General features: G+C 36.4%; 2 protein-coding genes across 4 annotated transcripts; one reads left to right on the forward strand and one right to left on the reverse strand.

The window, feature by feature from the left end:
• Positions 1-2,238: 2,238 nt before the first annotated feature.
• LOC113704043 (phragmoplastin DRP1E-like) lies at positions 2,239-9,454 on the forward strand. 3 transcript variants are annotated; one of them, XM_027225673.2, is made up of 15 exons: positions 2,240-2,615; positions 2,972-3,035; positions 3,446-3,553; positions 3,968-4,069; positions 4,248-4,298; positions 4,379-4,440; positions 4,846-4,936; positions 5,057-5,121; positions 6,117-6,311; positions 6,418-6,537; positions 6,622-6,692; positions 7,652-7,877; positions 8,217-8,267; positions 8,352-8,720; positions 9,210-9,454. In XM_027225673.2, the coding sequence occupies exons 1-15, from the start codon at positions 2,487-2,489 to the stop codon at positions 9,327-9,329; spliced, it is 1,824 nt and encodes a 607-aa protein (XP_027081474.1). In that variant the 5' UTR covers positions 2,240-2,486; the 3' UTR covers positions 9,330-9,454. The 3 variants fall into 3 exon arrangements, with proteins under 3 accessions (XP_071917494.1, XP_027081474.1, XP_027081473.1); XM_027225672.2 differs by having other exon boundaries at positions 2,241-2,615; positions 9,201-9,454; XM_072061393.1 differs by lacking the exon at positions 8,217-8,267 and having other exon boundaries at positions 2,239-2,615; positions 9,201-9,454.
• A 305-nt stretch (positions 9,455-9,759) lies between these two features.
• LOC113704044 (haloacid dehalogenase-like hydrolase domain-containing protein Sgpp) lies at positions 9,760-13,202 on the reverse strand. Its single transcript, XM_027225675.2, has 5 exons — positions 12,900-13,202; positions 11,143-11,257; positions 10,692-10,843; positions 10,319-10,580; positions 9,760-10,224 (listed from the first exon to the last, which is right to left on the reverse strand). Exons 1-5 carry the CDS (start codon positions 12,932-12,934, stop codon positions 10,021-10,023), a joined length of 768 nt encoding a protein of 255 aa, XP_027081476.1. The 5' UTR covers positions 12,935-13,202; the 3' UTR covers positions 9,760-10,020.
• Between the last annotated feature and the right edge of the window lie 378 nt (positions 13,203-13,580).

Raw genomic sequence — 13,580 nt, forward strand, 5'->3', positions numbered from 1 at the left:
GAGAAAATTCTGAAGAAGCTTTTTCTATTCAAGATGTACGTTTTTCTCTGCATATTCTTTCAGGATAAACTCCACGTTACGCTCCCAAACTTGTATCACTTTTTCACTTTGCAATCTAAACTTCAATTTTGAACACGTTGCACCAAAAATTCTCAATTTTGATACTTTATACCGTAAACTCTCAAGTTTGTTCCATTTAAGTCTAGTCAATAACAAATTTAGCAAACTTAGGAGCATGGACAATGTGCCAAAAGTGGTCAAAAGGTATCGAGGTATCATAGCAAAAATAAAACAATACATTATTATTAATTTGCACCATCTTTTTTTTGGTTAATTTTACTAATACTATTACTAATTGAAACCATATAAATCAATGATCGTATGCTAAAAATAGTCCAAAAAAAAAAGTTAAATGATCGCAGTTAGAACAAAATGGTACATTGTCATTAATTTTCACCACTCTTTGCCTCATATTTAAATGGGATAAACTTGAGAATTTATGGTGCAAAGTGCCAAAAATTAAGAGTTTAGAGTGCAAAGTATTCAAAATTGAAATTTACGGTATAAAGCGAGAATGTGATATAAGTATCCTATTCTTTTATGAACCCTGAAGTTCTTTTTTGTAATTGTTGCTGAATATCAAATTTAAGAACACCAAAAAAAAAAAAATGGTCGTTTTTATATCCTAAAGTACATATGGTTTTTGAAATTCATCAAAATTTGTAGATGGGAATGCTAGAACAACTTGCAGTCGCATTTTGCTCATGCCATCTATTTTTCTTCTTCCTAGTCATGTCATCTCCATATCTTTTTGAAATTTCTACTGATTATTAAGGAGTACTAATTAGTATATACAATTCAATGAATTGGACATAGTAACATTTATAGTTCCTTGATTTATACTTTTTCCAGATATAAATTACCATTAAAAAAATAACATTTGGGGGCTCCTTTAATCCTTAAACAAACCATATCTTAGAATTTTCGTTAATGCTACCATTCAACGATTCAAAAGAGATTAGACGGAAATTTTTCAATGAAATGTTTTCCTCAAGGGGAATTCTAATGAACGTATTTGAGCAATAGTCTCTACTCACTTTTTAGTTTAATTTGATGTTGCAAATAAGCACCCAATATATCAATTACAACATTATAAAATACAAATTTGTTATACAAGTCATTCACTAGTTAGGTTCTAATGAAAAGATTTTAGTACCTTAAATTAAATTTGGATTGGCTATTATTTGCAAAAAAAAAAAAATTTATTTACTTGAATCACAAACATATTTTTTTAAATCATCTTCTTATCTAGTTAATCACTATCACACATGCATCATATCACAAAAACATGATAGAGCAATTATTTCAAAAATATTATAAATAATCCTATATCCAAACACGCACTTTGTTTGGCAAAATACCTCGTTTAGTGATGGTATGAAACCTTGTTTGGATTGTGATTTTCGTGAAAAAATGTTTACGTTTTTTGTGAACATATTTTCTAATCATTTTTTTTACATCGCATATATCAAATTGCTATAATACATTCTTTCTACAAAAACTCCTAAAAATAGCAATCCAAATGGTTCAAAGAAACGAGTCTATGTACAACCTAGAAAAGAATAGAAATATAAATGAGTCTAATCAAATCGAGCATTCTAGTGTTAAAACTTGTTCATTATTTTCACGAATTTAAAATTATGTTTAACCTTACATTGTTATATTTGTCAAGTCCAAATAAAAAACTTTTACCTAGTCGAAATCAAATAAACTTTTACCAAGTCGAGTTCACATAATTTGAATTTTTTTTACATATAAAATTAAATCTTAGGTTAATCAAGTCAAGTTTAAGTCAAATTTGGAACTTTAACACCCAAAAAAAAACTGTTCATGTTTGGTATGATTCATTGATAAATCAAGCTAGAAAAAACTCTTTTTTAACCGTGCTCCACTTGAGTGTTGGTTTGTTTTTCACCATTAAGAAAGAAGGCAAAATGCTAATGCCTGGTAGTTAATTGGGGCAAAATAAATTTATCTCAAAAGGAAAAAAGAAGCCCCCACTAAAAAGAATTTCTTATTAATTATCTCATCTCTCAAAAAAGATCCCGCCGCAATTGGATTTCAAAATCATTCAAACCACCCTGGACGGCTGGACCAGATAGTCCCCACTCAGTCCAGCCCTGCTCCTACTACAACTACTATAAAAAGAGCACGTACGTGGCGCTTCGCTCCAACAACTACCGCACAAAAAGGCCCACTCTCTACTTTCTCTCTCTAAAACTGAACAAAACTTTCTTGACAGGTCAAAATATAATAATTTTAAAATAGCTTCCGTTACTTTTCTCATTTTCCTTCTCTACCTCTTCTCTACTTCACCCCTGCCTCTTCCCCTGCTCCTCCTACTGCTTCTCTTCTTCACCGGCGTCGGAAAATTTTTGAACGCCGGAACTCCTAAGGCGCCGGCTAGCTCTGGTACTTGTAGCGAGATGGAAAGTGTGATAGGACTTGTGAATACACTCCAGAAAACTTGTACTCTTCTCGGCGATTATGGTGATGATCGCTCTTTGCCAACTCTTTGGGACTCTCTCCCCACCATCGTCGTCCTCGGCGGCCAGGTTTTCTTCTTTCTCTCTGTATATATACTTTTTATAGCATCACGTACTGCTGTGTGTTGTTGTGTGTGCACCCGAGGAGTCGAGGCTTCAGAAGTTGCCAGTGGAAGATTTTTAAGCGTTTTCTGTTTTTACTGTTTTTTAAGGTTTTTTCTAGAGTGAGTAGCACTAAAATTGTGATTATATAAATTCGCACAGCGAACATGCATAACATTTGTACGTTTCTATGCACTTCAATTTTGATGTATATTGATTTTTTTGGCAGAGTTTATTAGGAATGCAAGTAGATGACTAGTTCATTTTTTTCGGAAAAGAATATGAATTTTCTTTTTCCTTGTTGGTTTTCTTATGACGTGTAGAGTTCGGGGAAGTCATCGGTGTTGGAGAGCTTCGTTGGGCGTGATTTTCTGCCTAGAGGATCAGGTTTTTTTTCCCTATTTTTTTCTTGTTTATTCTCTTTATCTTCATTTTCTCTTTGCCTTTTGTCTTGTGTGTATAATTTTGTGATTTAATTGATGCTAATTAAGAGAAGTTAGTTGTATTATGATGATGATCGAAAGTTACAAGTTTGATGTTGGACTAGAAATGCTTTCGTGGTGAATACTAAATGTGCTAGAGGGCATCGCGTGTTGTTAATGGATTTCACATCATTAACTACGAGCGTCATTCTTGCTGAGGGAGTTTGAGGAAATTAAGAATGAAGTTTGAATGCATCACAGTCTTAAACACAGCAAATGTCTATCATTTATTCCCCTTGCTTCAATTTTCCTGATTTTAGTGTTATTCGGAGCAACTAATTATGCTTATGGGTTTTAAATTTATAATGCTTGTAGGGATTGTAACAAGAAGGCCTCTGATCCTGCAACTCTACAAGATAGATCCTGGAAAAGAGGATTATGCACAGTTTCTTCATACTGGAGATAAAAAATTCATAGACTTTTGTAAGTTATTTTCTTCTGCTGTTTTAAATGGTAATGTTGTGAATATTGTAAATGCATTGGATAGTTTTGAGAGTGAAATGAAGATCACTAGTTGAATGCAACGAAGCTGCCTAACTTGCAGGTGCAAGGCTGCATGAATTGCCTCTTTTTATTCATTAAACTGCAGAATAGGATGATCTGTTAATTTTCTGATTAGCTGTCAGCTTTTGCCTTGGTGACGTGGCAACATTGCCATATCTGCTTCATTTGAAAGTAACAGTGTCTTACCACTGGTAGACATTTTATCATCTTAGATTTTTTTCCTAGTGGTTTTTCCATTTCTTTAAGTGGAGTGAAAAACATCATAAAAGACATTTTGCACAACCGTACACTATTACAATGTTCATTTTGATTCATTATGCTTTCCTTGTGAAGCCATGGTTCGGAAAGAGATTCAGGAAGAAACTGACAGGGTGACTGGGAAAGCTAAGCAGATCTCTGCACTGCCCATTAATCTCAGTATCTACTCCCCTAATGGTGCGTTTTAATTTGAGAAATCTTTCATGATTTCTTAACTTTTGGCGATTATGGTTTAAGATATTGATTTCTTACTTTGGTGATCCTTAATTTTGCAGTTCTGGTTTTCTTCATATTCTCCTGTCTTATTCCTTCACTAACAATATCTTTTCCTTTCACTTAATTTCTTTACTTGCAGTTGTAAATTTAACTTTGGTAGATTTACCTGGTTTAACCAAAGTTGCTGTGGGTATGTCATTCTTTTTGCTAAATTTCTGTTATTCTTTGTTGTACAATCATTATGCCTTACTTACAAGTTTGCGTTTGCAGAGGGACAGCCTGAAAGCATAGTCCAAGAAATTGAAAATATGGTTCGCTCATATGTAGAGAAGGTAGAATGATGCTCTCATATTTTGTGGAAAATACTCTCATTGAATAGCTAAATCTCAGTAAACTCTTCTGATCCTATTGATTGATGCTCATACAAAAACCGAAGCACTTTGATTTTGGTGTGCCACTCATTATCATTTTTTTATCTAGTTTGATTTGGTAAATGACTCTACTTAAAAGATTTGGAAGCGTATGAAGGTAACTTCTGAGTTTGGAGACATGATAAGTAGCTTCTTGTAAGCACAAAGTGTCATTTTATATAATGACGGAAGATTCTTTTTCATTGGAATTTTCTTAACCTTTCGCACACCCTTGAACTGGAATTGAAGTACAGAATTTGTTGATTTTGAACAAAATTGCAGTTTGTAGTTACATTTGATTGCTGATCATCTTGTTTCTGGTTGTAGCCAAATACAATCATCTTAGCCATAACTCCTGCCAATCAAGATCTTGCCACATCTGATGCTATCAAGATTGCACGAGAAGTTGATCCAGCAGGTAATTTCTGTGGTAGAGTTTTAACAACCTTGCTATGTCACTCTTTCGTCTTAATTTATTGGAATGTATTCTTGGAATATTTTTTTGTCTCTTTGCACTATTGATGCATCCTATATACAGGAGAACGGACCTTTGGCGTGTTGACAAAGCTTGATTTGATGGATAAAGGAACAAATGCGCTGGATGTAAGTGTCTTTACTTTTTCCAAGAAGTTTGTCTGAGACTGGTTGAAAGTGACTGCTTATATCAATCTATTGTTTGGCAAGGTAGCCTCTACCAATATATTATGTATTGTGCCTAACATTAGTCCATAAACTTGGTTTTAGCCAATTTTCTGGTTGGTTCTTACTCAACTTTCTTTTTGTTGTCAACTTTCTCAATATCCAGAGTTTAACATCAGCACTTTTAGAGTTAAGGTCTATGTTTTTTGGAGGTCATTTCTAATTAAATATGCTCAAGATCGACAATGGATTTTAGAAACACATTTAAATTCTTTGGATCTTCATGATTGTTGTGTTAACATGATGAATCTCCAAACTAGATGGAGTTGTTGCAGGTTATTTAGTTTTCCAGGAAATTGCTCTTGAATTAGCTGAAGTTAGAGCAGGCATGAGTTGGAGGATTATATGTAGTTTCCTTTTGAAGACAAAAACTGACACTTAGGTCCTTTATCCTTTTGAAGGTTATAATTATCAAGGGCCTTATAGATATATTTCATTAGGATGCAGTTCTGTTCGAGCCTGTGAAGAATGTCGATCAGTTACTTGTTTTCATTACCCACACCTAAGTGTTGCCACTGCAGATGCAAGTTGGTTATTAGAGCTATCCTGAAAGCCATAATCTTGATAACCATATTGTTTATCTCTGCAAATTTTGCCCGTAGTTTTCAGGGAATATAGTAGTGTGGCCACTCTATTTTTTTGTTTTTCTTTTTTCCTATATCCCATAGTTAGATTTCTAAGTATGCAAACATTATTAACTTACAGTTTTTCTTTTTAAATTTCCAGTTTTTATTCTGTTTGGTTTCTTATGTATTACCACCACCAAATGATGGATGATATGAAAACGATCTATTCGAGCGACTAGCAATGTCTCTATTTAGATGCCATTTCAGGATTTAGAATTCCACCCCACCCTGCCCCTAGATTACTCACTCAAGGTTCACCTTTCTTCCACCAAGGTGCTTGAAGGAAGATCATACAGACTGCAACATCCCTGGGTTGGGGTTGTTAACCGTTCACAAGCTGACATAAACAGAAATCTTGACATGATTGCCGCCAGGCATAGGGAGCGGGAATTCTTTGCAACTAGCCCTGAATATGGGCACTTGGCCAGCAGAATGGGTTCAGAGTATCTTGCAAAACTTCTTTCCAAGGTACATGTTTGCACTTATGTTTCGCTTACTGACGCCGCAATATTTTTCCATTGTTTAGAATAACAGAGTTCACTAATAATTATTTTGAAAATATCTGTGGTTTCAGCACCTAGAATCAGTGATAAAGGCCCGCATACCTAGTCTTGTGTCTTTGATTAACAAAACTGCCGATGAACTTGAATCAGATCTTACCCATTTTGGCAGACCTGTTTCGATAGATGAAGGGGTGAGGACATATACCTACTTCGGTAAATTTGTCTAAACATTGGTTTGTCAATTTCTGTGTTGAGTAATTTGTTCAATTTTGTAGGCCCAGTTGTATACAATCTTGGAGCTCTGTCGGGCATTTGACCGAGTATTCAAGGAACACCTTGAAGGAGGGTACATAGCTTTTCCAGCCTCACCTAGTGCAACTGTTTACTACTCACTCCCCCCCACCCACCCCCATGGCCTACAAAACAGAAAACAAAAATAAAGGTTTTTTTTTGGGGTGGGGGGGAGGTGAGGGGGGATGCGAAGTACACAAATGTATAAAAAAAACTTAATCTTCACTTAAAAAGTAGTCTAATGCATCAAATAGAGAATTAAATAAAACTTGAGTATTTGATTTTCTTGGAAACCATTTGGTTCCATGTTTAATCGGCAATAACACTATCACTTGCCAAGAAAAGAATGTGCAATCATGCAGTTTGTAGCTGCAGCCGCTTATGACTGAAGACCATGTAACACAAGCCATTTGGTTGAGTTATTGCACATCCTGCTGGCTGGATGTTTCTAAGTTTGGGTATTAAACATATTAGATTATACAACTGATGGAGACATGAGATGTTTGAAATAGCAACTCAGAGCTTATAGGACAATTTGTTTATGTCTGCTAGACTGTGAAGTTTTCAGAAATGCTAATGCAGTCAAATTTAAAGTGATCATACCAGTCCTTTCACTATCACTAATATTTGGTGCACCAGAGTTTTCAATTGCAACTTAAGGTCCTTTTCCTGCAAAGAAACCATGTCATGTGGTCGTATAAGATGTAGGTATAAATTGTTTTAGGAAATTGCAATCTAAAATTGATTTTAGGACCTTATGCTTAAAAACTGTGAAGTAGATGGAGTAAATTGAATGATTTTCACCATCTGTTGACTACAGTGAATTTTTTGAAACCCTTATGAGGATTACAAGAATTTGTGATCTCACTATACTAACTTCCACTAAAAGTTTGACCATGAGCTTTTTAAATCTCCATAAATAGGCGTACAGTTTTTACTTTTGCATTTTTCATGGTAATAAGCATCTGTACTCCCATATTGGTTATGTTAAGCATCTATTACTTCTCTTGATAGGCGGCCAGGGGGAGATCGGATTTACGGAGTTTTTGACCACCAACTCCCTATTGCTTTGAGGAAGCTCCCTTTTGATCGGCATCTCTCACTACAAAATGTAAAGAAAGTGGTCTGTCAAGCAGATGGATACCAACCTCATCTTATAGCACCAGAACAAGGTTACAGACGCCTGATTGAGAGTTCTCTCAATTATTTCAGAGGTCCAGCTGAAGCTTCAGTTGATACAGTAAGTGCTTCAGTCTACATGTATCACTAGGATAATGGCTTCTCATTAACTGCTTAAGCATGCCTATTTTGGTTGGATTAATGACCATTTCTGGTAAGGAAGAATCAGCAGTCCATTGGCTGTAAATGGGCGTGATAAGACTAACACATTAGCATTATGCTTGGGTTGAGATAAAAGTTTGAAGACGGGATCAATGGATTTATTTCAAGTGTACAACTGGAATAAATGAAAATACTGCAGGCAAAACAAATTTTCTTATATGCAAAGAGGTGGTTTCTGTATCTATAGTTTTGCAAAAGTAATTGCTTGTTTTTCTTAAACTACCAAATGGTCTTGTAGATCCACTTCGTCTTGAAGGAGCTTGTCCGCAAGTCAATTGGAGAAACACAGGTAGAAAGTCACAAGTCTATTCCGGTGACATTTGTTAACATTTATTCGTCAAAAGAGAGTTGATGATGGAACTCTAAAATGCAGGAGCTTCGACGTTTTCCAACTCTCCAGGCAGAAATAGTAGCTGCAGCAAATGAGGCATTGGAAAGGTTTCGTGATGACAGCAAGAAGACTGTGTTGCGAATGGTAGACATGGAGGCCTCATACCTCACTGTGGATTTCTTTAGAAAACTCCCGCAAGAAGCCGAAAAGGGTGGAAATCCAAATGTCTCTGCTGCTGACCGTTACAGTGAGGGGCACTTTAGGCGGATAGGTTCAAATGTTTCCTCCTATGTAGGCATGGTGTCTGAGACTCTCAAGAACATGATTCCCAAAGCTGTAGTATATTGTCAAGTTCAAGAGGCGAAGCGAACTTTACTAGATCACTTCTATACACAAGTTGGCAAAAAGGAGGTAAATATCCTTCTCTGACATCTTAGTTACAGGAGATCAATTGATTGTTTTCTTCTGCTTTTCTCTCTTTCTTTGGTTTACCTTGTTTTTGGGCTGAGGGAGGGGGAGGGGAAGGGGAAAGATATCGGGACGATTTCCACTGGACTTTAATTTGTTTCTGCTGAAGCAACAGTAATCGGAACTAAATCTAGTCTGAAACCAATTGGAGGATATGGTTGCACTTTGAATTACTGCTGTCAAAACACTATCGACAGTTTTACACTACGCAGTGGACCAAAACACTCGAGTCTTCTCAAAATCTTTTCATGAGTTGGAATTCCATATTTTCACTCATTGGGTGTAATCTCAGTCAAATTTTGTTACTACATGTCGTAAAAAAATTTTGCATCAAAGCCAATTTTACACACACAGTTGCTAATGATAGGTCAAAGAATGAGGATTTTGTACACAGCTGTAAGTTTAATTGTTTTTATCTTGTAGGGCCGTCAGCTTGCTCAGTTATTGGATGAAGATCCAGTGTTAATGGAAAGGAGGCAGCAGTGCTCTAGGAAGTTGGAGTTGTACACGGCTGCTAGAAATGAAATAGATTCAGTGTTGTGGACAAGATAAGGGATTGTAGATTACATCTTTTATCTGATGAAAAGATTGAATGATTTAGGTAACTGCATTTCATGTTCGGTTGCAAAATTTTGTTGATCATTCCAATTTAAATGCAAAAACCTTAATGTTCACCAGTTGATTTGTGAGAGGAGACTATAATTTCTTTATTAATATCTTAAATAATCCGGCAGCAGCTAGCAACTCTGCTCCTTCTCACATATAAGCATACACCCACCCACAGTAGTTGCGAGTGGTGGTATAAGATGGATACACCTGATGTGAAGTGCTTGTCATAGATTTGAAAATTTGGCATTAGTATTGTAGCCATTTGACCCACAAGTGAATCCAGACGGCAAATGAAGGTTCTCACCCTTCTACCATACGATCAAAATTCTTCACACCACAAAACACATACTTTTATGTTGATCGTTTAGAATAATTAGAGCAAGAGAGATTTGACAGATGTTCATTTCTCAATGATTTAGTTGTGTCCACGAAATTTTTAACCTTAAAATACTTCAAAATGTTGATATTGACGTTTACAAGTCCAAGGACTCGAACTGTGGTGGCCAAAGCCAATATCACATCGCCATCAATCAATCCTGTAAATTTCCTCAATTCAACAGGGAGAGGAGAGGATATGAAGCTGTTCTGGGCTGTAGTTATTGCATATACCAAGGGGGTCATATTGCACTGCTCTTCACTTGTTAGCAAATGCAGTATCTGTTGATCTGCCAGCTCTCTTATCAAACTCTTCCAGTGCTGCCCAGAGTTTTGGATCTTCATAATTTTTTATGAGCAGTGCAGGCTTTGCTTGCATAAGCAAATTCTCAGGATTTCTTGTTGTTAAGCCAACAACAGGCATCCCAGCTGCAACACCGGCTGTGATTCCAGAAAAAGAATCCTAACCGAGCAGAAACATGACCATAGTTAGTTTACGAACACGGCAAGGCTGTATTCTAAATTCACACAAAAAAAAGGGCAGAAGTCGTCAAAACCTCAAAGATGATACTGTGATCCTTGGACACTTGCAGTATTTCGAGTGCCTTCAAGTAGGGATCAGGGAATGGTTTTGCACGGGTGCAGTCACTTCCAAGAATAACAGCTTCAAAAAAGTCTGAAAGGCCAAGTAGTGAGATCATCAGTTCGGCATTGGGCTTTGGAGCATTGGTAACAGCAACGCGTCTCAAACCACGATCTTCAATCCACTTCCGTAGTTTGTAGAGGCCATCAACGGCCTTCAGTTGCTCCTTTGCCAATCTGTATTTTCCGACCAAAAGAACGTCTAAGACAGGTGGAAACTGAACAATCCCCAGCGGTGGACATAAAGTTAAAAGTTGTAAGATGGTATATAAGAATATGGTTAATAACCTTCTAAACATAGCTTCCTTGTCCTCACAGAATTTAAGGCCCCTTTCAATATCATCAGGGAAAAGAATAGCAGCAACATCATCATTGTGCTTCCCAGCAAAATTCTGAACGTAGAATTCTTCAGTTATTGGAACACCACCATTGAATCCTGTCTGTTAAACACCAGACTTCTTGTTAAAACCCTCCCACAAGAGTACTAGGTTACGAAAATACATCTCAGCAAAGCTGAGATGGATGGATAACCATATTACACCCCCGACTGTTAAATGCAACAGGGCCTATAGATGGAGAGCACACTGCATTTTGTAATAACACAAATGCCTTGCTCAAGCTGAATAAGGTTCTGTTAAGGTGTGCTTACCCTTTTTATATGTAATCCATTTATTACTTGATTATTCTCAAGGATGAACTAGCGAAACTGAAATGGATATGGTGAGACCATAATTTATACCTCTGGAAGCAGTTCACGGAAAGCATAGTAATGAATGGGATCTGAATCACAAAGAGTTCCATCAACATCAAACAGTACTGCTTCAAGAGCAGCAGCCTGAGTCAGAGAGGGAATACTGCAACCAGAAAACAGAGAACAGTGAGAACTTCCTTCAGAATTTTATAAGGGAAAAATTATTAATGTTTTAACACCAATAAATTCAAATTTACGAATATTTCATGAGGATTATCAATCAATAAATCTAAAGTAACCATATGAGAAAGCTCATAATGCTCTAAAACCCCGCCCTCGTACCCCCAAAAAGAATGTTACAGAATGACCATTTTCAAGCATGTTATTTGCTAATCTTGCACAGAGAAGAATTACATTGCATCCCACTTGAATTTAACACTTTACAAGGGCAAATTTAACACTTGAATTTAACACTTAAATTGTATTAGGTTTCATACACACCTTATACTTTAGGATATTTCCCTCATAGTTTCTTTTGATTATGTAGAACAACACTTTTTTCCCAATATATTATAATAGAACCTGATCATACTAGACCATTTAGAGCCTAATCAAGATACCCTTTCCAGAATTTTAGGACTATGCTATGGATCAATCCAGTCCTTATGATTGTTCTTTACAGTTAGAATGATTCAAAATTGAACTACCAAAATCCGGAATCAAGCTATCACAACTTATACTCCACAACAAAACCTTCAAGATATGTGCTTGTTCCTTTTCCATTGCCAACAACAACAACACAACAAAAGAGAGGTGTTTGACGCAAAAGTTGCATGAGGAGCTATACATATGCGCAAACGAAAGAAAGGCAAAGGTAATTCTCAGGTCCAAAGTCTGACAAAGAAAGCCAGAGTAAGAACAGGGAAGCAGAAAAATCAAAATGGATGCTGTGGAAAGCTAATGCTTCACTGGCAATTGGATGTCTGCAATCCATGCCATATGGTATGTAAAGAGTCAGTCAGTCACAGTCAATAAACAAGAATGATCCTCAGATGCTCGTCCGGAAAGAGTTCTTTTTAATCAAGAATTTTGGGCCCCAAGAGAATGAAAGCAAAACATAAAAACTGCAATAAAAGGTAAATACCATTGAAACAAAACCTCACCCTCCATTAACCAAGATTCCCACGACTCACAAACTTCTTCTTGAATTTTGATCAATCAATCAAAGAGAAAAAATGAGGGAAGAAGGGGGGGGGGGGGGGGGGGGGGGGGGGGGGAGGGGAGTCTAATTGCGACGTCTCTACTCCCAGCATAGCTAAGAACACCAATCACACACATTCAAAACCCAACAAAAAGGTGAAATATCATAGTAACATTTCCTGCGACATCAAAAGAACCACATGCATGTACTCGAACAGCCCCACCAAAATAATAAAGCCACGAAGAAATCTATTTTGGGAGGAAAAGTCAATGAAAGCCCACAGCTGATGATTGTAACTCCTCCACTTAATCGAAAACTGATGATGGATCCAATTGCACGGGAAAAATAACCAAGAAATAAGATTTAAGAAGGGTCAAACAAAACATTTTCCCAGACAAGACAAATAAAACAAAGAATTACACAAAGGGACACGTCTTGTATACATATAATGCTGATTTTAAACAAACAATTTCTTCTAAAGACTGGCATGAAAGATCAATAAAATCGACGTTCGAAGTGTAGATTGCAGACCCAATGATCACATCCCAAATACCTCTACATTCAAACAACAAAAAAGAAAAGCAGAACCCAGATGGAAAATCACCTGTCTGAAGAGTTTCCCGTAGCTGAAACCGTCATTCTTGTGAATTTGCGAGATGTCTGTTCTAAAATGAAAAGTTTTTCAATATCCTGGGATGAGTAGTTTTTTTTTTTTTTTTTGCCCCCTAAAACTTTCTAGTTTTTCTGATGGGTGGCTAGAAGAATATAAAGGGGTCCAGAGGAAGAGAATGTGCCAAGGAATCAAGGAAAGCGGAGCCCCAGACACTCGTGAAGATGCCTCTCTCTCTTTCCTATTTTCCCCACCCACACATGCAATTGATAATTGCCCTCTATTTTTGGCTACCTCACTTCGAGCGAATGGTGTATATATACGGCATTTACTTACCGTTTCTAGTATTTAGTTTCTTTCATTTATATATGAAATTATTTGTGTAAGCGAGACCAACTCCAATCAGATTGAAAAATAAGAATTATTAATTATTCAAGTTTAATATGCATTTTTTCATAGATTGAATTTTGTGATTGCAATTCATATTGCTAAAAATTTTGAATTTTCTTGAGATGAGGTCAAATTGATTTTCCAATCATCTTGATTTATTAGTATGTAAGTTTCAAGTTATATAATTGTTTAGTCAAAGTTCAAGGATTAAAGTTTTTCTTGAGGATGGAGTGATTAGGAATAAAGTAATTATCTACCCTTCTCACGCAAACGTGTTATGTGATG

This window comes from Coffea arabica, chromosome 8e (genome assembly GCF_036785885.1).
Source record: "Coffea arabica cultivar ET-39 chromosome 8e, Coffea Arabica ET-39 HiFi, whole genome shotgun sequence".
Classification (NCBI taxonomy): domain Eukaryota; kingdom Viridiplantae; phylum Streptophyta; class Magnoliopsida; order Gentianales; family Rubiaceae; genus Coffea; species Coffea arabica.